The sequence below is a fragment of the Pseudoliparis swirei genome, chromosome 7 (assembly GCF_029220125.1).
Source record: "Pseudoliparis swirei isolate HS2019 ecotype Mariana Trench chromosome 7, NWPU_hadal_v1, whole genome shotgun sequence".
NCBI classification, from domain to species: Eukaryota; Metazoa; Chordata; class Actinopteri; order Perciformes; family Liparidae; genus Pseudoliparis; species Pseudoliparis swirei.
Window position 1 is genome coordinate 14,588,998 of NC_079394.1, and position 23,893 is coordinate 14,612,890.

At 43.4% G+C, this 23,893-nt stretch overlaps 4 protein-coding genes across 9 annotated transcripts in view; 3 read left to right on the plus strand and 1 right to left on the minus strand.

The window, feature by feature from the left end:
* LOC130197104 (solute carrier family 12 member 2-like) overlaps positions 1-3,889 on the plus strand; it is a 25,813-nt gene extending 21,924 nt beyond the window's left edge. Inside the window, exons 21-26 of one of the 2 annotated variants that reach the window (XM_056419613.1) lie at positions 141-263; positions 374-485; positions 562-648; positions 1,381-1,516; positions 1,604-1,671; positions 3,406-3,889. In XM_056419613.1, the coding sequence (XP_056275588.1) occupies positions 141-263; positions 374-485; positions 562-648; positions 1,381-1,516; positions 1,604-1,671; positions 3,406-3,541 (662 nt within the window). In that variant the 3' untranslated portion in view covers positions 3,542-3,889. The remainder of the gene's footprint in view (positions 1-140; positions 264-373; positions 486-561; positions 649-1,380; positions 1,517-1,603; positions 1,672-3,405) is intronic. The other variant, XM_056419614.1, reaches the window with a different exon arrangement.
* Positions 3,890-4,606: 717 nt separating this feature from the next.
* On the plus strand, positions 4,607-10,206 carry nudt12 (nudix (nucleoside diphosphate linked moiety X)-type motif 12). Of its 3 annotated transcripts, none has more exons than XM_056418887.1 (8): positions 4,607-4,685; positions 5,506-5,712; positions 7,106-7,409; positions 8,012-8,285; positions 8,354-8,551; positions 8,655-8,768; positions 8,969-9,168; positions 9,652-10,206. In XM_056418887.1, the coding sequence occupies exons 2-8, from the start codon at positions 5,507-5,509 to the stop codon at positions 9,757-9,759; spliced, it is 1,404 nt and encodes a 467-aa protein (XP_056274862.1). In that variant the 5' UTR covers positions 4,607-4,685; position 5,506; the 3' UTR covers positions 9,760-10,206. The 3 variants fall into 3 exon arrangements, with proteins under 3 accessions (XP_056274862.1, XP_056274861.1, XP_056274863.1); XM_056418886.1 differs by lacking the exon at positions 4,607-4,685 and adding an exon at positions 4,696-4,906; XM_056418888.1 differs by lacking the exon at positions 4,607-4,685 and having other exon boundaries at positions 4,696-5,712; positions 8,384-8,551.
* Positions 10,202-13,520, plus strand: LOC130196068 (ecto-ADP-ribosyltransferase 5-like). The gene is given in 3 exon segments (XM_056417931.1): positions 10,202-10,286; positions 10,470-10,679; positions 10,682-13,520. Coding segments are annotated over 3 exon segments (648 nt in total). The 3' UTR covers positions 11,035-13,520.
* On the minus strand, positions 12,090-23,641 carry LOC130197090 (protein HIRA). Of its 3 annotated transcripts, none has more exons than XM_056419595.1 (25): positions 23,415-23,641; positions 21,720-21,782; positions 21,505-21,615; positions 21,074-21,164; positions 20,864-20,958; positions 20,630-20,725; positions 20,298-20,458; positions 20,036-20,203; positions 19,820-19,933; positions 19,655-19,725; positions 19,269-19,374; positions 18,702-18,923; positions 18,011-18,096; positions 17,735-17,917; positions 17,514-17,648; positions 17,194-17,428; positions 16,807-16,914; positions 16,231-16,379; positions 15,941-16,102; positions 15,724-15,782; positions 15,433-15,538; positions 15,226-15,348; positions 14,973-15,136; positions 14,383-14,471; positions 12,090-13,868 (listed from the first exon to the last, which is right to left on the minus strand). In XM_056419595.1, exons 1-25 carry the CDS (start codon positions 23,449-23,451, stop codon positions 13,752-13,754), a joined length of 3,051 nt encoding a protein of 1,016 aa, XP_056275570.1. In that variant the 5' UTR covers positions 23,452-23,641; the 3' UTR covers positions 12,090-13,751. The 3 variants fall into 3 exon arrangements, with proteins under 3 accessions (XP_056275570.1, XP_056275569.1, XP_056275571.1); XM_056419594.1 differs by having other exon boundaries at positions 17,194-17,431; XM_056419596.1 differs by lacking the exon at positions 23,415-23,641 and adding an exon at positions 23,263-23,306 and having other exon boundaries at positions 17,194-17,431.
* Between the last annotated feature and the right edge of the window lie 252 nt (positions 23,642-23,893).

Below are 23,893 nucleotides of genomic sequence, written 5' to 3' on the forward strand. Positions count from 1 at the left end.
CTTTTATGTGAGTTGTTTCTAACTTGTTATGATTATGGTGCCAAAGGCTCATTAAGATAATACATCTGTATCCCTGCATGAGAATGAAGCACATGTGTAGCCTAGCTTAGCACAAAGACTGTCATGTGTCATGTGACCAGCAGCTCCAGAGACCAAGTGTCCTCTGAGCCTCAGCGACCAGCGGCTGCTGGACACCAGCCAGCAGTTCAAGAGGAAACAGGGCAAAGGAACCATCGACGTGTGGTGGCTGTTTGATGATGGAGGTCAGTCATGTGGGCTTTCATTCAATAATTAATTCATTAATTAATATTATTATGATGAAAATATTTATTGTAATTAATACATAAACGTTTATATTGCTGTGTGTCTGCAGGCCTCACGCTGCTGATTCCCTTCCTGCTGACCAACAGGAGCAAATGGAACGACTGCAGGATCCGAGTCTTCATCGGCGGGAAGATCAACCGCATCGACCACGACCGCCGAGCGTGAGCCTCATCAGCTGTCACGCACACACGGGCATTCTGTAGGTTGATCAGTGTGTGTGTGTGTGTGTGTCTGCAGCATGGCCACGCTGCTCAGCAGGTTCAGGATCGACTACTCGGACATCCACGTCCTCGGAGACATCAACACCAAACCCAAGAAACACAAGTACGACCTCGGAAGGAGTCCATTAATCCTGTTTGATATTCATTCATCTACCAACCTACCAACTACCTATCTATCTATATATCTACCTACCTACCAACTACCTATCTATCTCTCTATATATATCTACCTACCTACCAACTACCTATCTATCTATCTATATATCTACCTACCTACCAACTACCTATCTATCTCTCTATATATCTACCTACCTACCAACTATCTACCCACCTATCTATCTATATATCTACCTACCTATCTATCTACCTATCTATCTATCCATCTATCTATCCATCTATCCATATATCTATCTATCCATCTATCTATCTACCCATCTACCTATCTATAACTATCTATCTATATATCTATCTATCTACCTATCTATCTAACCATCTACCTACCTATCGATCTATATCTATCTATATATCTATCTATTGATCTATCTATCTATATATCTATCTATCTTTATACTTATATATCTTCTAAGCGTCTTTGAGTATAATGAAAAGCGCTATCGAAATGTAATGTAATATTACTTATCTATCTACCACAAGGGGGCGTCAAAGTGGAACATTAGTAAAAACACTCAAATCGGTGGCTTGTAAAGTGAAACCAAAAGAGTTTAAATGACTTTAAAGTGCCACAAAAGTCGTGACTTGCCGCCTCAGAAGGTGACGCTGCGTTCAGGGCCGTCGGCAGATGTCTGTGATAACGAGACGCCCTGTGCTCCTGCAGTAAGCTGAGCTTCAAGGAGCTCATCGAGCCGTACCGGCTGAAGGAGGACGACATGGAGCAGGAGGCTGCAGAGAGGCTGAAGGCCCAGGAGCCCTGGAGGATCACAGACAACGAGCTGGAGCTCTACAGGGCCAAGGTCCGCCCCCCCATACACACACACCAACGCTGACCAATCACGTTGCTCGGCTGTGACCTTAGAACCCGTTTGCTTTGTGGCTTTCAGAACAACCGTCAGATCCGACTGAACGAGCTGCTGAAGGAACACTCGAGTGCGGCGAAGCTCATCGTCATGTAAGAACTTCTTCATCGGAGTGATCGGAGTGTTAAAGTAGTGTCACTGCTATACTATTATACATTATATACTTAGATTATTATTACTCCGTATGCTTTAAATATAAAAGCAGGATTTTACTGTTCCAGTCTGTTGAGGTATTGAAGCCCATTTCCACCAATGCGATGGGAAAAATACATTTAATGAGTCTTTATGATGAGAAACTTTCTCCAATTAATGACTTAGTACCTCAACTAAATGAGTTACTCATTATCTTAGGTACTAACTCATTTTTTGAGCTTCTAAGTTATTATCTTAGATACTAAGTTAATAATTTGAACAACCAAGTTATTGTCTTAGATACTAAGTCATTATCTTAGATATTAAGTCATTATTTTGATATACTAAGTGATTTATTTGAGAAACTAAGATATTAGATTGCAAATCTAAGTAATTTTTTAATATTAAGTCGTTATTTTTAGATACTAAGTCAATATTTTGAGATACTAAGTGTCACGACTGAAAAAACAGGACCCAAAAGCACGACTCCAATGTTCAGGGCAATCAAAGGATTTATAAAAAAACAGAAAATCACAGCTATGCTGGAAAAAGACGAACAAAGTACAAAACAAAATCACAACTCTGAAGGAAAAGTAAACCAGGACAAAAGACTACAGTATCAAGAATGATCAGGAGGAGACAAGAGACAAGACGATCTGACACAAGACACAGGCTTAACCCTTGTGTTGCCTTCGGGTCATTTTGACCCGATTCAATATTTAAACATTGAATCGGGTCAAATTGACCCGAAGGCAACACAAGGGTTAAAATACATGAGGAAATGGGGAACAGGTGGACACAATCAGGGGTGGAGCAGGCAATCACACTAACAGGAAACACCGGGGAAGGAAATAAAGTTTCTGAAATGAGAGAGGACAGTTACTACAAAATAAAAGCAGACATGGAAAACAGAACTAAAACCTAAAACTTAACACAACCGACGAGACATGACACTAAGCCATTCATTGTAGATACTAAGTCATTCATTTGATAAACTAAGTCATTCATTTAAGATACTGAGTCATTATCTTAGATACCAATTCATTAATTTGAGCAACTAACTGTCTTAAATACTTAGTCATTATTTTGAGATACTAAGACATTATTGAAGATAATAAGTCATCATATTAGATATTAAGTCATCTTAGACACTAAGTCATCATCTTTGATATAAAGTCATTATTTTGATATACTAAATGATTTATTTGAGAAACCAAGTCATTATATTGCAAAACTAAGTATTTTTTTATATTAAGTCGTTATTTTGAGGTACTTAACCATGAATTTTAGATACTAAGTCATTATTTTGAAAAACTAAGTCATTATTTTTGAAATACTAAGTCATTTTCAGAAACTAAGTATTTCATTTCAGATACTAAGTCAATAATTTTAGATACCAAGTCATTCAAGCAACTAACTCATTGTCTTATATACTTAGTCATTATTTTGAGATACTAAGCCATTATCTTAGATACTAAGTAATTATTTTAGATACTCAGTCATCATTTTAGATAATAAGTCATTTATTAGAGATATTAAGTCATTATTTTGAAATTCTGAGTATTTTTTCTGATATACTAAGTCATTATTTTTAGATACTAAGTCATGTTATAGATTCTAAGTCATCATGGTTTATATTAATAACTTGTGATGAATGTCCCTTGAGTGATGACACCCGCTCCGTCGGCCCTCAGGAGCATGCCTCTGGCCAGGAAGGGCACGGTGTCCAGCGCCCTCTACATGTGCTGGCTGGAGACGCTGTCCAAGGACCTCCCCCCCCTGCTGCTGGTCCGGGGGAACCACCAGAGTGTGCTCACCTTCTACTCCTAACACACACACACACACACACACACACACACACACACACACACACAATATTTGTGTCACAGACCTGAAACTTTCCTGCTGTGGAAAAAAGAGAGAAAAGGTTAATTAATTAATAATTAATCATTTGTGTATCAATGTACGTTTCTTTTTTTTAATCTTCAACAATAATTGGCTGTATATTATTTATTTTTCTTCTGTCTGTATTTTATGTAAAACTTTCGTAAATATTAACTTATTTTTATTGTTTATTTGTATTGATAAAGTCACGTTAGCTGGTATTAGGGTCGATTAACGAGACAAACTAACGTTATTTTGTATGTTATTTTATTAAAATATTAATGTCTGTTTCCAGTCAAGTTTTTGGAAATATTTGTGTTTGAAGTTTCTCTGGACCAAAGAACCCGATGATAAAGTGGATGAATGGAAGTTAAGAAAGTACATTTACACAGCATGAAGTACTTTACTATTTATATTTTATTATAAGTTTTACTTCACTACATTTATCTCACGGCTTTAGTCACATTCAATAATCAATAATGATGTTTTATGAAAGAATACACTACAGCTTACATTATAAAGTCCTTAAACGAGTCTGTGCGTGTGTGTGCGAGTGTGTTTGTGTGTGTGTGTGCGTGTGTGTGTGTGTGTGCGTGTGTCAGGAGGAAGCCTCAAGCTGCGTTCAACAGCGTTGGCAGCAGGAAGCAGATCAAAGTGCTGCTCAGCCAGTGCAAAGTGCAAAATGTGCTGCGTTCAACGGCACCTCTTAAAATGCATCTTCCACTTTTTTTGGGTACATTTTCGGCAAAAAAAAAGAGATACTTAATAAACTATAATAAAATACATGATAAAATAACTTTTAAGATAAATGCAATGAATAAGTTCAAGTTGTTTAAAAATATCAAATTCTAAGGAAAGAAAATTATTTTAAAAATATGAAATAACCCTAAAACAAACATGATATTTTTGCCAGAAAAAGAATAGCTAAAAATCAGATTATCGCTGTAACATTAAAAAAATACGACAGTTTCAATAGATCCTGAAGGCAGCACAGTTGTACACTGCGTCGCTGTTGCTCTTGAACGCAACGCGTCACTTTTTATTCACCACAGCAGCCGGAAGACAAACAGGAACAGAGCCGAAGAAGGAGGTGAGAAGTATTCAAATCCTTTTCCTTATGTAAATACTCTAAATACTTTTATGTCGCGTTTTAAACGCGGTCACGAGCTAACGTATGACGTAATTTCCAGGAAATAGACGATCTTACTATTATTTGTTTTCCAGCTATGACATGATAACAGTCACGCTACATTAACAGTGTGTACAGTAAACACGTGTTGGCCCTGAAGGCACCACCAGTCAGAGACGCGGGTGAGCTTCAAGCCGTTTTGGAACGCTTGTGATTGTAGTGGGCGTAACCCAGACTTGACTGACAGCTGTTTGCGCCAATAAGAGACAAGGAGAGAGACCATATATATATATATTTATGAATTTAAAAAAAAATAGATATCTTTATATTGATAAGGAGGGTGACAATAATTCATTAATAAAAAAAATTAATGATATATCTTTTTAATTTTTTTAATGGAGACAACTAATTACGGTCAAACGAAAATGAAGTCAACGTAAACTGATGGAATATTGTTCTGCAGCCTCAAGACATGAATAATAATAAACTTATTTTTTAATACATAAAAGTGGGAGGAAGAACACACATTGAAAGCTTCACTTAAATAATTCCAACAGATGAATAAGAAACCCAAAATGTTTTTACATAAAAAAATTGAGCTTTGCAAAAAGACATCTTAAATCCTGTCTATTTTGCACGAAATTGAGCATTTTATTTACGTTTATTTTATTTTTTCAAGCCGTAAATGTTGCACAACAAACAAAGAAAAAAGTCCCGTATGGCATTTAAAGGAATAAACAACGTAACATAACGTGTCTGATTTGTGTATATCTGCCTCCAGCATGACGAGCCTCCAGCTGAGTGCGCAAGAGGAGGCGGTGGAGAGGCTCCTGGACGCCGCGGCCCGAGGAGACCTGGTCCAGGTGTCCTCGCTGCTGGCCCTCGGGCCCTCGCTCCTCAACCGGGCGGGTCACAGCGGCTGGACGGCGCTGATGCTCGCCGCCCGCAACGGGCACTACGACGTGGCGCAGGCGCTGCTGTTACTCGGGTACACGGAGACACGACATGGGACTTTAATCCACCTTTGACCTGTGTGACACATTAAAGATGCAGTAACGGGTGTTTGGCCACTAGAGGGGAGAAGAACTCCAGAACTCACCACCTTGTTAAGGAAATGTAGATTTGTTTGTTGTGTGAATAGAATGGTGGAAGACCTCTTATTGACGTAAAAGTAGAAATACTACAGTGTAGAAATACTACAGTGTAGAAATACTACAGTGTAGAAGTATTCCATTACAAGCAAAAGTCCTGCATTACATTTTTATTGTATTTCAAAAATCTAAAAGTCAGAAACGAAATCCAAAGTATTGGCAAATATACAAAAAGTAGAAATACTCCTAATGCAGAATGAATGCAGAATAATCTAAATCATATTATTGGATTATAAATATAGAATTAATGTGTTCATCTTCTTAATGTTATAGTTGGAAAAGATGGAGCTCATTTTGAATACTTGATTCTTGCTGTGTAACTTACCCCCAAGGGACCAACCAAGTTTATACCTATATAAGTTTATACCTATATATATATATATATATTTATTCATTTATATACAATACAGTTCAAAAGTTTGGGGTCACCCAGACAATTTTGTGTTTTCCTGATTTTATTTATCAGATGAATTGCAACATGCATATACAATCTAGTCAAGACATTGAAGAGGTTAGAAATAATGATGTTTATTGTAAATATTAATGTTGTTCTTCAAACTTGTTGCTCAAAGGAAGGCCAGTTTTATAGCTTCTCTTAGCAGCATAACTGTTTTCAGCTGCGCTCACATAAAAAGGGTTTTCAAGGGTTTTCTACCCCTCCGTCAGTCTTCTAAGGCGATAACACAATGTACCATTAGAACACTGGAGATGGGCCTCTGTCCACCTATGTAGAGACTTCATTAAACACCAGAGAATAGTCATTACCACATTAACTATGTAGAGAGTGTATTTATGATTAATTTAATGTTATCTTCAAAAACAGTGCTTTGAAAATTAACAATATTTCTAAGTGACCCAAAACTTTTGAACGGTAGTGAATATATATATATATATATATATCATCATCAACTAAATATTGGGGAGTCAAAACTACAATATTTGGGATATAATTCAGTATTAAGTTTAAACTAGCAGAACATGGAAATATTTAAATTACCACGGAACTGGACTTGAGTACAATAGTTAGTGAAGTACTTAGTACAGTACTAAATATACTTGGTTACCTTCCACCGTTGTGTAAATACTGGGTTATCTGGATTGTCTTTTTTTCTAGGTCAATAAGCCAAGAAAGACTTTCTAAATATCTTTGTTGGTTTAATTCCAACATTTCATGAGTTGAATTGATCCCTGTGGCGTCTTCTCCTAAAATCTCTTCTGTTCTCTTTCCAGCTGCGATAAGTTCTCCGTGAACAACTCGTCGCAGACCGCCTACGACGTCGCCGCGTTCTGGGGCCACCGGCATCTCGTAGACCTGCTGGGCCGGACGGGCAAAGGCCCGCCGGGCTCTGCCCTCCTCGACCCGCCGCCGGAGAATTACTTCGGCAGAGAGACGCTGGACCGGCTGAGCGCCAAGAGGACCGACCGGGTCTGGCTGGAGGTCCGACGGAGCGACGCGGACACCGTCTACCTCCTGTTCTCCAACCTCAGCCCCATGGTCAGCGGCCCCCTGGAGGACGGCAGCGGCAGCGCAGCGGTACGAGAGCGTACGCCAAGGTTATTGATCTGAAGCAATCAATAAGTGATCAGGTCTCTCAGGTATTCGAGGCTACAAGCAGAAACCTTTTGAGACCCCACGAAATTAGTGAAAAGCACTTTTCCTTAAAAACTAGCTCCACTCCTCATCGGAAACAGAAGATGTCAACAACAAAAACGGCAAGTTAGCGTCAGATTTCCATCTTTCAGATGGTCCTTGAACCCATCATGACGCTTCCGTCAGAAAAAGCAGCCAAAATAAAAGCTTAAAAGTTTAATATTATATCAAAGAACATTGTACGTCTCATTTAAATAAACTGTCCCAAAAGAGTTGCTCCAAACATCCCCCGTAAAAAAGCTGAATTCACATGAAGCATAGACTTCTATACAACCCGAGGAGTCGCCCCCTGGTGGTCAGGAGAGAGAATGCAGCTTTAACATATGGAGCGTAGACTTCTATACAACCAGAGGAGTCGCCCCTGGTGGTCAGGAGAGAGAATGCAGCTTTAACAAATTAAGCATAGACTTCTATACAACCAGAGGAGTCATCCCTGTCGGAGGTTCAAGTGGTTTTCTAACAGTCGTCCTTCTGACTCCTCGCAGGTGGAGACCAAGCTGTGTCGGTTCAGATACGAGGCCATCAAAGACCTCCTCCAGAAGCCCGCGACTGTGCTCGTCTTCCTCGGAGTGGAGAGGAGGAAGACGCCCTCCTCGTCCTCTGCTCGCGTGGCGGATGGCCTCCGGGAGCCTCCCGCCTGGTTCGCCATCAACACGGACGAGGATACCGCCGAACTCCTGACGCGCTGCGGGGAAAAGAACTGCTGCTTCCCAAAGACGCCCAACAGAGACCTGCTGCGGTTCAGCGAGGAAGAGGCCGGTGAGGACCGCGATGAAGGGTCTCCGGAGTTGAGCCGATTGTGTTTATGCGGCGCTCGTGTTTTCAAGATCGGCGCTCTCCGTCTCTCCGCCCTGCAGGAGTCGTGGCTCAGGCCCGCTCGGTGTTGGCTTGGCACAGCCGCTACAGCTTCTGTCCCACGTGCGGCGGCGGCACGGCGCCGGAGGAGGGCGGCTACAAGAGGAGCTGCCTGAACCCCGGCTGCAGCAGCCGGAAGGGAGTCCACAACACCTGCTACCCACGAGTCGGTATGCAGCCATGAGAGAGGATGCAGCTTTAACACATGGAGATTAGACTTCTATACAACCAGAGGAGTCTCCTCACCAGCTCTTCCTGTGTGTGTGTCTTCAGACCCAGTGGTCATCATGCTGGTGATCCATCCTGATGGAAACCAGTGTTTACTGGGGAGGAAGAAGATCTTTCCAATCGGAATGTTCTCCTGTCTGGCTGGATTCGTTGAGCCCGGTAACCAACACACACACACACACACACACACACACACACACACACACACACACACACACACACACACACACACACACACACACACACACACACACACACACACACACACACACACACACACACACACACACACACACACACACACACACACACACACACACACGTTGCATTGAATCATCTGTGGCTCCTCCTCTCCTCAGGGGAGACGCTGGAGGAGGCGGTGAGGAGGGAGGTGGAGGAGGAGAGTGGGGTGAAGGTCGGCCCGGTGCGGTACGTCTCCTGCCAGCCGTGGCCGATGCCGTCCAACCTTATGATCGGCTGCCTCGCCGTCGCCGTGTCGACCGCCATCAAAGTGGACGACGACGAGATCGAGGAAGCTCGCTGGTTCCCGCGGCAACAGGTACAAACAATACAAACCAATAACCATCATAATAACTGTGATGACAGTCGCATTGAGGACAACTGTCCCAAGTACAATAAAATATACTTCAGCAAATATACTACAGTAATATTGGCATGAGTAATAAGTTGTACAAATATATTTATATGATATACTGGTTAAATATAATAAATAAATAACAAAAATAATAATAAATAATTAAAAAAGATATTGCAGAATTTAAAATGTAAAATTATCACATGAAATGACAACAAAATTAAATAAGAAAAATACAGAAAATAAATTTCGCAGGAGCAAAATGTGTGTAGATTGAAAATAAATATTTAAGATAATTGAAGGTTGAGAGATTTGTTTTCTGCTTTTCATAAAAAACTCAAAACAGGTTTATGGTTCACGTTTATTTCCTGTTGAAAACAAAACATTTAATTAGTGTCGGGTGTGAACAGAGATCTTTATGAATGTTTTCCTTTTTATTCCGTGGAGGTGATCGACTCCTTCAGAGGAACCCGAGCAGCCTTCACCGTCCCGCCCAGACAGACCATCGCCCACCAGCTCATCAGACACTGGATCGCTGGGAACTCCAACCTCTGACCTCTGACACCCCAGACGGTCAGACGGGTCTTAATTGTTCCTGTGCCTGTTCTTGTGGTCTCTCAGGACTACAGGTGAGAACGTCTATCAGCGTGGAACGATTCATCGAAACGGAGAACGTTTAACATTTAGCTTGTAATACCAGACAAATGCAGAAAGATTATTATTATAATAACAATAATAATAATAATAAGGCAATAATGAGATATTAAACAGTTCTCAACAGACTTCAGAATCACGTCAATCTGAAACTGATAGGTTCTTTGTCAGATCAAATGTCGGCCATCTTTAAATATGAAACGCATCCACAAGAGAAGAAGAGGAACTGACTGATGATTATGAATATTAATTTTTTAATGCATTATTTCACGACAACATATAACTGATGCATGATAAACGCTGAACTGTAAATATTATAATTCTTCAATAAAACTAATTCTCAATGTATGTGTGTGCCTCCTCGCTTCCTTTCCTCGCTTCACAAACTGGTCTCGTGGTCTCCGACTCGCTCTCCTTCTGCCAGTTCGGCAACTACCCGCGATGAAACTCTTCTCTCTGAGCACGTCAGTCACCGCAAAGTCCTCCAGGTCCAAGACCAGGTCCAAGATGACCAAATGAAAAAGGTGGCAAACAAGTACCTGCAGAAAGAGAGGAAAAAATACAACAATTTCAAAAAGTCCTGGGACGCGGCGGTGAAGATGTACGATAAGCGTCACAACAACAAAAAACGGAGCACAAGGACCCAGGAGAAACGTACCTGACAAAAGGCGAGGTCATTGCCATCTACGCTTACACCTCTGACGAGGGGCATTTGTATAAGACTTTTAATGAAGCCGTTCGAACCCAGGGACGTGATTATAAGAAAGCTTTCAAATTCCACGCGCTCCACTATTACCTGACTAAAGCCATTCAACATCTCAGTCAGCACGAAGAAGTGTCACACCGTACCGCAGAACCACGGTGGACTTCAACGTCGCCATCAACTCAGCTATCTTCGGAAGCAAGACGTGTTTTGAGATCACGTTCATGGGAGGAAAGGTCTTCAAGTACTCCAAATTCAAACGAGAAGCCGAGGTTCTGATTCCCCCGTACGAGGTGTTTAAAGTCACTTCCGTGGAGACGAAGGCCAAGAAATCGGATCTCGAGTGCGACGTGGTCTATAAAATAAAGAGCACAGGTCAACCCGTTTCCAATAACGACTGTGCACTTTCAACAAAACAAAAAACCCAACTTTGCTGCAGCAATTGTGCTGTGGACAAAACATGTAACATTTAGGATTTAGGATGCACCGTTTTATTGCAAATGATCTTTCATCAAACATCCATGCGACTATAGAAGTGCATTTGTTAGCGTCGACCTTTGAATACTTCCACAAACTTTGTTAAAGAACAAACACAGGATGCATGAAAATGAATCCTTAAGAATTGTGTGATAATATAATCTGTATTCACAAATCTAAATGTACATCACAGTGTTTTCAGTTGTTACTGTTCCATGTTCTCTGTATTTAAAGTGGATGCATAATCTGTCCTTCAAAGTTACTGGATGTAAGAATTAAACGTCTGTGTTTCTCAAGTTGTGTGTTTGTAGATCAACAGTTTCATCTGATGGATCAAAACGAATTATACTTCCATAGTTTAAGCAGGATAATTTGGTAGAATATTTCCCTATGAATTGCATTTTTAATATATTAATTTATTTCCAAATAAATGTAAATTTCAAAAAAATATTGATTTATTTCGACTTGAACCGTGAAGTTTGAACGGATCAGAGAAATTACCAGAGCTCTGCTGCGGAAATACAAATTGCAAAAAATTACTTATGGAATATTTGCATGTTACTACATCTCATTGCACTTTTTACTGTCCTACATTTATCAACAAACAAGTATATGATTACCTTATGCATCTATAACTTTGTTATATAGTCCCACATCCTCAAAAGTTCTAATTTATCTTGCAGCACAAAACACTACAAATAATACAAATGAATTGTATCATAAGCGTCGTCTCGTGGTTTGAGGCGACTCGCTGTGAGAACACAGAGGAGCCTCGTCACCGTCCAGGTGGCGAGCTGCAGCTTTAGAGACCAAAAATTCATTTTAATAACAAATAAAAGTCACAAGATCCTCGCGTCATAAAACATCCCAAAAAATGTATTGCTGATTCTTTTCTGATGCATTTAAAGTAGATGCATAATCTTGCCTTCAAAGTTACTGGATGTGAGAATTAAACGTCCTCGTGTTTCACAAGTTGCGTTTCTCAAATGTTTTCAAGTCTTTCATGAAGTCATTAAAACAAACTGCTGCCGAATAAACGACCCAAAACCTGTTCATCCGTTTCTTCTTTATTTCTTCAAAAGAAAAAGTTCAGTTAGTCTCCGACAGTTTTTTTCTCTTCTTTTTCTTATAGAAAAAAAAACAAAAAAATCCCCTTGTACAAACATTTAAAAATTACTAATGGCAACAACAAAAAAGCGCAAAAGAAAAACAAACAAACAACTCGCTGTACAGATTAATGAAGAAAGAGTTCTGCCTCGGAGCTGCTCGCTCTCCTCACAATCAAAAACACACACACACACACACGGAACCAGAGTGTTCAAACACCACAGGTTTGAACTTGATTGCACGGTTGGGGCTAAGTTTCAAGCTTGGGGCTAAGGCGCTAGCTCTGGTCTAAGGCTCAAGCTCGGGGCTAAGTCACTAGCTTGGGGCTAAGGCGCTAGCTCGGGGGTAATGGCGCTATCTTGAGGCTATGGCTCTAGCTCGGGGCTAAGGCGCTAGCTCGAGGCTAAGGCTCTAGCTTGGGGCTAACACGCTGGCTCGGGGCTAAGGCTCTAGCTTGGGGCTAACACGCTGGCTCGGGGCTAAGGCTCTAGCTTGGGGCTAACACGCTGGCTCGGGGCTAAGGCGCTAGCTCGGGGCTAAGGCTCTAGCTTGGGGCTAAGGCTCTAGCTCGGGGCTAAGGCGCTAGCTCGGGGCTAAGGCTCTAGCTTGGGGCTAAGGCTCTAGCTTGGGGCTAACACGCTGGCTCGGGGCTAAGGCTCTAGCTTGGGGCTAACACGCTGGCTCGGGGCTAAGGCTCTAGCTTGGGGCTAAGGCTCTAGCTTGGGGCTAACACGCTGGCTCGGGGCTAAGGCTCTAGCTTGGGGCTAAGGCTCTAGCTTGGGGCTAACACGCTGGCTCGGGGCTAAGGCTCTAGCTTGGGGCTAAGGCTCTAGCTTGGGGCTAACACGCTGGCTCGGGGCTAAGGCTCTAGCTCGGGGCTAAGGCTCTAGCTTGGGGCTAAGGCTCTAGCTTGGGGCTAAGGCTCTAGCTTGGGGCTAACACGCTGGCTCGGGGCTAAGGCGCTAGCTCGGGGCTAAGGCTCTAGCTTGGGGCTAACGCGCTGACTTGGCTGTGGAAGCAGAAGGAGACGCGAGTCCACGACCGTTCTTTTGAGTCGGACCTTCGGGAAACTTCCCGTTGGTTTTAAAGTGCTCTTCGAAAACCTACAAATTGGCTGCCCCTCCCCCCTCCAGGGGGCCACGCCCGTCATTCGGAGTAGAAGTTCCCTCCCCAGCGGTGTTGTGAACTTGATTATCTATTCAACGCTTTGGTTCGGACATATTGCTCCTCTACATCACTTATGATTCATCTCTCGCTCTGATGCTGGAATCCAACCGTTGACCGTTCTGTCTCCGCTGCTTTGAGTTCATCCTTTTTTTTGTCTTTTTTTTTTTTAAGTCCATGATTAGGAGTGTGCAGGAGAGAAAAACACACACATTTAAAGCAGGAAAAAAACATCAAAAGACAAAGTTTAAAACAGAGATTGTGATTAGAAAATAAAAGAGGAAGAAGAAGCAGAAGAAGCAGAAGAAGAAGAAGAAGAAGACTCTTCTCTCGTGAGCACCGGCTGGTTCAGAGAGTTCTTCACAAAAACACCCAGGATGTGTCGGGTCAGAGTTCATGATGAGTCCAGGTGTGTGTGTGTGTGTGTGTGTGTGTGTGTGTGTTATTTGGTGCGCAGCAGCTCCAGCTGGTCCTGGTATTCGGTGAACAGTCTCTGGAACCGCAGGTTCTCCACGATGACGGGTAGAACCTCCTGCAGCAGCTCGCGCTTACGGAGACCCTGAAGACGCACAAAAAATACACAAACACACACGGAAATGTATTATAGCGATAACATTAAATGAATCATAAATACACTCTCTACATAGTTAATGTGGTAAATGACTATTCTCTGGTGTTTAATGAAGTCTCTACATCGGTGGACAGAGGCCCATCTCCAGTGTTCTCATGGTACATTGTGTTATCGCCTTAGAAGACTGACGGAGGGGTAGAAAACACTTGAAAACTCTTCTTATGTGAGCGCAGCTGAAAACAGTTATGCTGGGGAGAGAAGCTATAAAACTGGCCTTCCTTGGAGAGACAAGTTTGAAGAACAACATTAATATTTACAATAAAAATTATTATTTATAACCTCGTCGATGTCTTGACTATATGTTATATTCATTTAATAAATAAAAGTGTCAGTTTTAATGGGAAACACCTAATTTTCTGGGTGACTGCAAACTCTTAACCGGTAGTGTACGTCGTCCCGACTGCGTGTTTACGCCCTTTCACAATAAAAGCCCTGGTCGTACCAGAGTGGTGGGCTCCCAGGCCGAGGCCGCTGACTTGTGGACTGGACCCAGCAGCTCCTGACACAGCTCCCTGAGACGATGCTCCGAGCCTGGAGGACACACACACACACACATAACAGGCACACAATAAAGCTACGTTCAAAACACAAACCAGGGTAGGACATTTTCAGATTTTTTAGGCTGCACTTTTTGAAACTTGTGAAATAACATTTAACATTTGTTCAAGAATAATAAATATAAATAGATATATAATAAAAATGGCAATAATAAGACTATTAGGCAGTAGTGTACAGATTCTATGAACAAAAAACAAGCAGAAATCAGATGATCATATTCAATTTAATTCTTATTTTTTTGTGGTTATTCATTTGTTAAAAAACTATTAACAATTGTAATTTATTTCATTGTTTTTTTATGATTATAAAAATTATATGTTTTTCTGTGTGTACCTAGTACAGGTGATACAGGAAGTTGTGGGGGCATTTGTTGCCCCCCTTCTCGTGATATCAGGGGCAACATTATACTTCTTAGGGTCAGTTTTGCCCTTTGCCCTGGTGTATTTCCCACGCACACACACACACACGGGGTACCTTCGCTGACGAGGAAGCGGGCGTAGATGAGCAGCCAGTAGCGGTACTCCGCCGCCGACTGCAGCGTCAGCGCCGACGCCAGCTGGTTCTCCAGGAAGGCCAGCGTCATGCTCTGCTGCAGGTGGTGGGGGGTGGAGGAGAGGCGGGACGCCAGGCGGCCGGCGCTGCGGGGGGGGGGGGAGAGATCATGAACCAGGTGATCGGAGAGTAAACATTGCCGACACGCATCAAGATGAACACCGCCCCATCCTACTTGAGGTTGCGTCCCTGCATGACAGCCAGCGGCCCCGAGGACACAGGTACATCGTGGGTCGGCAGGCAGCTCCGGAAGTCGGCACACTGGACCATGGAGTCTCCTTTATCTGCTATCAGGGTCCTGAGAGAGAGACGGAGGGGAAGAGAGAGAGAGAGGTGTCATCACTCAGGCCTCTTCCCCTCCCCCCACCTCACGGGGTCTCACCAGGTCTCCAGGGACGAGCTGAAGCAGTAGGACTTCCCGTTGGACAGCCCGATAACGGGGACCCCCTGCTGGGTCAGCAGAGACTGGGTCACGGTGGTGTCGGCACCTACGCACACACACACATAGGTATTTTCATCGTCTGTGCATCGTCTTCATCATCAAGAGGAAGACTCCAATGAGTCGGGTGTTAAATGTGCTTTTAAAACATTTAAAGAAAGACGTTAGGGTGCATTCTCTCTCCTGACCACCAGGGGACACAGAGCACAGAACCAGACTCGACCGCCTACTCACCTGATAAAATGCTGAGCAGCGACTCGTTCTTCACCAGAGCCTTTTGCTTGTGAACGTCCCTGCAGAGACACACACACACACACACACACACACTAAAATATCTACATCAACGCGTTACAAAATAACAATAATGGTGTCACGGTGTGTGTGTGTGTGTGTGTGTATATATATATATATAAATAATCTAATATTATATAATATTATGTAATGATCCCACCAGACAGACAGCGCCGCTTCGGCTGTCAGCGCCATGACGAAGTGGGCGGAGCAATGCAGCGCCGAGGCGGGCGTGGCCAGCTGGATGGCGGGGAGGAGCCGCCGCCCACAGGTAGAGAAGACCGACAACATCCTGTCCTGACAGGCGACGGCGAGAACGTCGCTGAGTAGAGAGAGAGAGAGGGGGGCGTGTTAGTGCTTTTGATGCATTCATTGACTGAAGCCCCGTTAATTACCCAGACTGCCGCAGTTTCATAGCGACACAAGGATGTTTGACCCCTCCCTCAGTACCTGCTCCCTGCTGCCGTGACCACTGAGCTGGGCAGCAGCGTGTTCCAGTCCCGTCCGTCTCTGGAGCAACGCAGCTGGCTGAGCTTCGAACCCGCGACCAGAGACACCTCGTTCTCCACCTCCAGGAACACCGACGGCTCCATGCTCACCTGGGGGGGAGGGGACACACACACACACACACAATAAAAGGTCAACCATGACGTCACCGTGCAAACCAAGCCACAGAAACATGAGGCATTGTGGGTCGGAGGGGCGTGTTTGTAACTCGTTTGCAGCTCTTTGCATGTTGATGCAGTTCCCTCTAGTCACCAGCAGAGGGAGGCAGTGAGCAGAAGAGTCAGTGAGGGGGAAAGTCTGGGCAACGTTTTCAGAAACGACGCAGAAGGAGAAGTTTGTTTTTGATCTCCGAGGACCCCCGCTGACTCATCTCTTTAAGTGTGTAATAAACTGTTTCTGAATGTTACAATCGGCTTTTGATCGCTAATAAATCTAATAATCTAACATTTAAAAAACATTTCACAGCTTTAAGTTGAGTAAAACTACATATTAATATGAAAAATAAACACACACACACACCTGCAGACTGAAGGCCTTCTTTATATTCGGTGTTGAGAGCTTGAGAGTCACTGCAGCAGCCGGAGGAGGAGCCACCCTGCTGAACTCCCTCTCCACCTGAGGAGTGATCTGAGGAGGATGAGGAGGAGGAGGGAGAAGAGAAAGAAAGGAAAACTTGATGTTTTTGTCTTTCCGACAGGCAGCAAACGCATCATATTTCCTAAAACATTATATTTTTCCAGCAAAACATTTAGTTTTTTGAATAAACCGTTTGTTTAAAACGAATTTGGTAAAAACATTAAAACAACGCAACCAGGAAGCTCCGAGTGATTCATGTGAGACCAGCAGCCTTGTGACAATAAATCAGTGAACGACAAATAAAATGTCATGATAATAATAATCTGCTACCTGAGTGAAGGGCAGGGCCATGGGGGTGGCCATCTTGTCTTTCCTGGGACGCCCCTTCTTCCTCTTTTCCACCACGTCTGCGTCCAGCAGAAGCTCGGGCTTCCTCTTGCTGAACGACAGGTTCTTGTTGATGGAGGCCATCTTGTCCTCGCTGTCGCTGCTGGTGTCGTCTTTGGCCTTCACATCCTTCGGGGCGGAGACGCTGCCAACGCCAACACCGCCGATGTCCTTCGGCCTGCTGGACGATTAAAAAAAATCCAGTTTGTCCTTCACGCCACCTCGCAGTTAGAAACCTTCTCCCAGACCTCCGAGTCCCTCACCTGTCGAGAGGCACGAGTCCAGCGATGGAGGCGGTGACCCCTGGCGTGGCCTTTGACCTCTCCGTGAACCGGGAATCCAACGCCTTCATGGGCTCCATCTTGGAGGCGGATGTGAGCAGCAGGCTGGACTTCACCCTGAGGAAGACGGCGAGAACGAGAACATCACGAGCGGCTCAGGAACCCAATAGAAACCACCACAGAAGAAGAAGTGGGCCCAGTACCCGTCCTTGATGTCCTCCAGGCCCTTGGCGGCGGCGCCCCCCGGTGGCGAGGTGAGCATGAGGTCGTGGCCGGGCCGCGGCCCCGGGCTGGAGTCGCAGCTGAGCTGGGAGGTGAGCTGGTTGGACATGGAGGAGCCGGAGGGCAGGATGGGGGCGCTGTTGAAGAGCGCCGGGGAGAAATCCCTGAAGGGGGCAACACAGAGGGGAACATTCACGGTGCGTTCAAAGACCCCGACCCCGCGGGGCCATAGGAGCGCCGCACGCCCTCGGCCTTACCCGGTGTCCAGCTGAGCGATGCAAAGCGGCGTGATGCGCCTCCTGCCGTCGGGGGTTCTCGTCTCCACCTGCTTCTTCAGGAGGTTCTGCAAGAACACCTCAGTTAGTTCCTCTGGGTGCAACGACCACACATTAAATCACAGAGCCAGTTTATGTCTTTCTAAAATTAAACAATCTTAAAATAAACAAATCCTTCTTAAGATAAACAAATTTTAAAATAAACAAATATTAAAATAAACAATATTTAAATGAACAATTCCTTCTTCTTTTAGCCGTCCAATCAAATGCAAAGGATTTGATTACATTATAAAAGATGATTCCATAAACAATTTAGATTTTAGTGAAAGGAGTATATCATGCATTTATTTTAAATAAAGTTGAAGTTTACGAGACATATATATATATATTTTACAAACATACATCTAAAATCTCATTAACAGTAATTAATGCATTACCTTTAAAATATGTTTAATTAATTAATCAGTTTGTGCCTTTTTCTTTTCTCTCTTTATATTATTATTATCTTTTCTTTCTTTCTATGTCTTTAAGTGCCTGCATTTTTTAAATTATTATTAACAGTAAAATGTTAATTATTATATTTATTCTTGACAATTTATGAAATTGTACATTTGTTGGTGCAATTGTTGAATGAAAAAATAAATTACAATAAAATAAAATAAAAAACCCACACCTTCCTGATGTCTTCCAGAGACTCTCCGTTCATCACGCTGTTGAGCTTGGGGGCCGAGGCCTCGGGCCCGGCGCCGCTCGGCCCAAGCTGGGCCTGGGCCGAGTTCTGGCGCTCCTGCTGGTACTTCAGCATCTCCGGGTTCTCGATGATGGTGGTGGAGAGCTGGGCCTCGATGCTGGTGATGGCCAGGCTCTTCCCGTAGATGTTCTGGTGGATGCCGTTCTGTAAAGAGGAAGCAGAACCAGGACCTCAACCAATGGACTTAGAACTTAAACTTTACAACAGTCTCGTCCTATATATATACATATATACATCATTATTTATTTATATATATATCATTATTTAATTGTATATATATCATTTTATATATATCTAAATATATACTTTTATTTTATATATATTATATCAAATATACATGTATTAAATAATGATATATCTAATTATATTATTTAATATATATATATATTAAGTGTAATAAAGTTCTTGGGAACACCAAAACATATAAAAACATAATGTTTATGTTGGTAAACAGATCACAACAAGCTGGGAACCAGATGAGGCTCCAACCTTCTCCTCCTCGTTCAGAGGGTCTCCCAGTTCGTCCAGTGAGAAGTCCAGATAGGCCACCGTCCCGTCCATCGAGCAGACCAGCATCCCCAGACCGGTCAGGGTCCTGACACACACACACACACACGGGTTAATCACAATGAACAGAAAATACCAAAAAGAAGATACCAAAAATAATTTGACACACACACACACACACACACACACACAAATAAAATATATATATATCCACACCTTATAATATAATATGTATATATACATATAAATTATATTATAATATATTTGAATTATAATATAATATGTATATTATATATATATAAATTATTTTATATATACACATTATATATATATATATAATTTACACAAACACACACAGCTTCACTCACCAGGCGATGTCCATGATGGATTTATCGAACAGATCGTGAATGACCACCAGGGGGCGCTTCAGAGAGGTGAGCTGGCAAGCAGAAGCAGACGGGTTCGCTCCGGTCAGTAAATAACTGAACACTTTTCCAACCTGACTCGTCCGACACGACCTAAACACAACTCACCCAGACGGAGAGCGAGCGGTCTTTGCTGCCGACGGCGCAGCAGCAGTACGGGCAGCCGGGCTTCGGGGCGCTGCCATTCTTCTGCTTCTTCTTGAAGATCTTTGGGTTGAACTTCTGCAGAGGGAAAGAGAAGACAACCAGAGACCCGTCAGCGTGCGGATGAAACCGGGCAGAAGCGTCCGCGGAAAAAAAAAAGAAAGGCGCCTGCGTCCTCACCACCACGGTGACGGCTTTGCGGTGGCCCACGAAGTCCATGTTGGTCTTCCAGCCGTCTCGCTCCACGATCTGAGCCGTGGGGCCAGAGTTGTTCATGGCGTGGGCCGACACCAGGTACTGGCCGTCCGGGGACCAGGACAGACGCAGGACGTGGGTCGTCCCGCCGCACTGGGGAGAAAGGGGGTCAAACGGCTTTTGGTTTTGAGAAGCTCCTCCTCCTCACACGTGAAAAAACCCCATATGGTGGGCGTGGTGCCGGCACCTCGCTGAAGGGCTTGGTGATGTTGGCCTCCATCTGCCAGTCCATCGTCCTCCACACGCGGAGGCTGTGGTCGTCGGCCTGCGAGGCCACGTACTTCCCCACCGGGTCCCACGTCAGACCTTTGACCAGCCCGGTGTGACCACGCAGACACGTGACCATCTCTGGAGGGACAGCGGAGACACAAGGGGAGTGACTACTGACCACCAGGGGGCGACGACTGGTTGTGTAGAAGTCTATGATTCATGTGGTAAAGCTGCATTCTCTCTCCTAAAGCAGGGGATGCTTTAGGGGCGGGGCTACCAGGTGATTGACAGGTCTGTGATCTCTCCTACCTGGGAACTTGCGAGCGTTCCAGATGACGATGGTGTTGTCCACGCTGCAAGAGGCGAGCCACACGTCGTGAGGAGACCACGCCACGTCCATCACATCTACACACACACACACGACACATTACTACAACACATATATATGATTATGAATATAAAATATTGTCACACATGACGTGTTCAAGGACCATTGGAAAGATGATAATCTGACAATTATGTGTGTGTGTGTGTGTGTCTTGCCTCCAGTGTGGTTCCTCAGGATGGTCACACACCTCCACTGCTCCACGTTGGCCAGCTTGCTGCTCGACCCGAACACCGTGCTGGGCCCGATGAACCTACAGAGACACGCCAACACCAAGTGTGTATACTTGTGTGTGTGTGTGTATAAACTTGTATATGTGTGTGCATGTGTATATATGTGAATGTGCATGTGTGTGTGTGTGTACATACGCGGCTCTCTTCCACACCATCACCAGCTTGTCGTCTCCTCCTGATGCGAGGTACAGCCCGTTGTTGGACCAGCGCACACAGTTCACACAGGCTGCAGACACACACACACACACACACACACACACCCACACACACACACACACACACACACACACACACACACACACACACACACACACACACACACACCCACAGAAACACACAGACACACAGTCAGTAAGACGGTCAGGCTGAGTCAGACAGGCACACTCCTTTACGTTACTGTCGATTTAAGAGCTTTTCTTCTTCTAGGAGGTAAGCCGACCTTCAAAGGAATCGGACGTCCTCATTGGCTGTTTATAGAAGTTTTAGAAGAGGGAACTTTTCAAAAGAGGAACTTCTCAACCAAACATTTCAACGCTGTTGTTTGAGTCGACGTGAAATGTGATTACCGAGATGATTGTCCATCTGGCAAAGCATCTTGGGAATATTCTCGTTCTTCTCGTCCTCGTCTCTGAGGACCGGTGCCATGTTCCAGATCATCACCTTCCCAGAATCCTCTCCTGAAAAGACAAAACCGGCGACATAAAATTAAGAAAACGCACGCGATGATATCGATGCGTTTTATTTTGAAAATCCCACAAAATAAAAAAAGTCCGTCTCTCACCTTGCCCGCCGGTTGCAAACTTCGTCCCATCGGGGTGGATGTCAACGGAAAATATGGGTTTTCCTGTGAAACACAAATAAGTTTTAAAGTGATTCAAAAAGCACTCAGAGACAAATTTGTAATTTGTGAAATTGGGCTATACAAATAAACTGAATTGAAAAAGGATATAAAAATAAATAAAATATCACAATATTGGCAAATTGATAATCAATAACAACTGATAACCCTTATTATTAAATATTATTCCACTCACAGGGAGGAATTATTGATTCTAGCTCTTCTTTTAAGGATTTTGGAAGCAGTTTTGAGACATGATGGACAAGATAACACACGTGTGGAAGGAAACACAAATATCTTTACGTTTCTCTCGTCGGAGAAGCTCCCTTTATTTTGTTAGACTACAAATATTTGCCTTTATCGTCATCTTAAAAAAAAGAAGAAGTGGCATTTGTCCAAGGAGCCCCTCTTAAAAACAGAAGATGTCGCCTCAAGAGGTTTATCCCTGAATATTGATACACAACATTTTACCACTCTCAAAAAAAAGTTACAAAAAATAATGAATCAACAACCAGCCCAAAACAACAGCTGTGAGCCTGGAAGCACTTCCTATATTTATTTTGTTGACTATAAATGTTTACCTTCATCATCCTCATCTTTAAAAAGTGTCATTTATTTAAAGGAGCATCTCTAAAAAAGAAAAGAAAAGTCTACTAACCCCCGAATGTTAAGATGAAACACTAGAACTTTGGCATAGAAAAGTAAAAATAAAACAACAATCAACAACGAGCCGCAGACATCATCTGTGAGCCTGGAAGCACTTCCTACATTTATTTTATCTCACGATAAATATGTGTCTTCATCATCATCATTAAAAATTCTCATAAATTTTAAGGAGCATCTATAAAAACAACAACAATCAACAATTTGCCCAAAGAGCCTGGAAGCACTTCCTACATATATTTTTTTAAATTCTTATTTATTTAAAAGAGCATCTATAAAAACTAAAGGCCTACTACCCCCGGAATGTTGAGATAAGACACTTGAACTTGTGCAAAGAAAACAACAACAATCAACAGCCAGGCCAGACATCACATGTGAGCCTGGAAGCATTTCATACATATATTTTGTTTTACTATAAATATTTGCCTTAATCATCCTCAACTTTAAAAAGTATCATATATTTAAAAGGAGCATCTCTAAAAAAACAACGTATGGTCTGCTACCCCATGCATGTTGAGATACAACACTTGAACTTGTGCACAGAAAAAGAAAAAGAAAACAACAACAACAACAACAATCAACAACCAGCCCAGACACCAGCCGTGAGCCTGGGAGCACTTCCTGCCTCCTGCAGCTCGAGTCAGTTAAAGAGGAGCAACACGAGCCAACGGTCCCTTTTGGTTCCTGCCATGTTGTGGATCAAAGACCCTTAAAAACATAGCGGGCCAAACATATTTTAAAAAACATTAAAAAACATATTTTCGGGATGTGAAAGTGACAAAGTGTTTGCTTTAAATAAACATATATAGTTATATATACACACATGCAGCTAGCTGTGAGACGTCATTGGGCAGTTAAGTTAGCACCAGTGCTAGCAGGGTGAAGCTAACTACCAGCACCATGGCCCCGGACTCCCCTCTTCATCCGCCGACAACAAAAGCCCAACTTGCTCCAACAGATTCCTGCAAAGCTTACCGTTGTGGCTCACCCAGCTCGGCTTCAGCAGCTTCATTTTTACCCCTCCAAAAAGATATATCGTTCCTCCTCGTCTCGTATTCCTCCACCTCCAAACCCTTTTTTAATCTCAAACTCTGGCCGACACTCGGTGGCTTCGGAGGTTCAACTCCATCTCCGCGGCAGCATCTCCACCCTCCGAGTCACCGGGAGCAAGTGGGCAAAAAGATAAGGCAAGAGAGCGGAGAGTCCGGACGACAAGAGAGGTGACTCCGGGCGGAAGTGTTTCCGTTGGATTTTTAACCGCGGACCGGATAAAGCGTGCACGGGGGCCAGGGGTTTTCACAATAGTTGTGCAGGCGACTTTTTTTTTTACATATACGATCAAATTAAACAACCGTCGGCGTGTTTTATTTAATTTGAACCCGTCGTGTGTTTAGTTAAGTGTAATGTATTCAACGTTAGAGCGGAAATAGTCATATTTGTCACGTGGTTGTAAA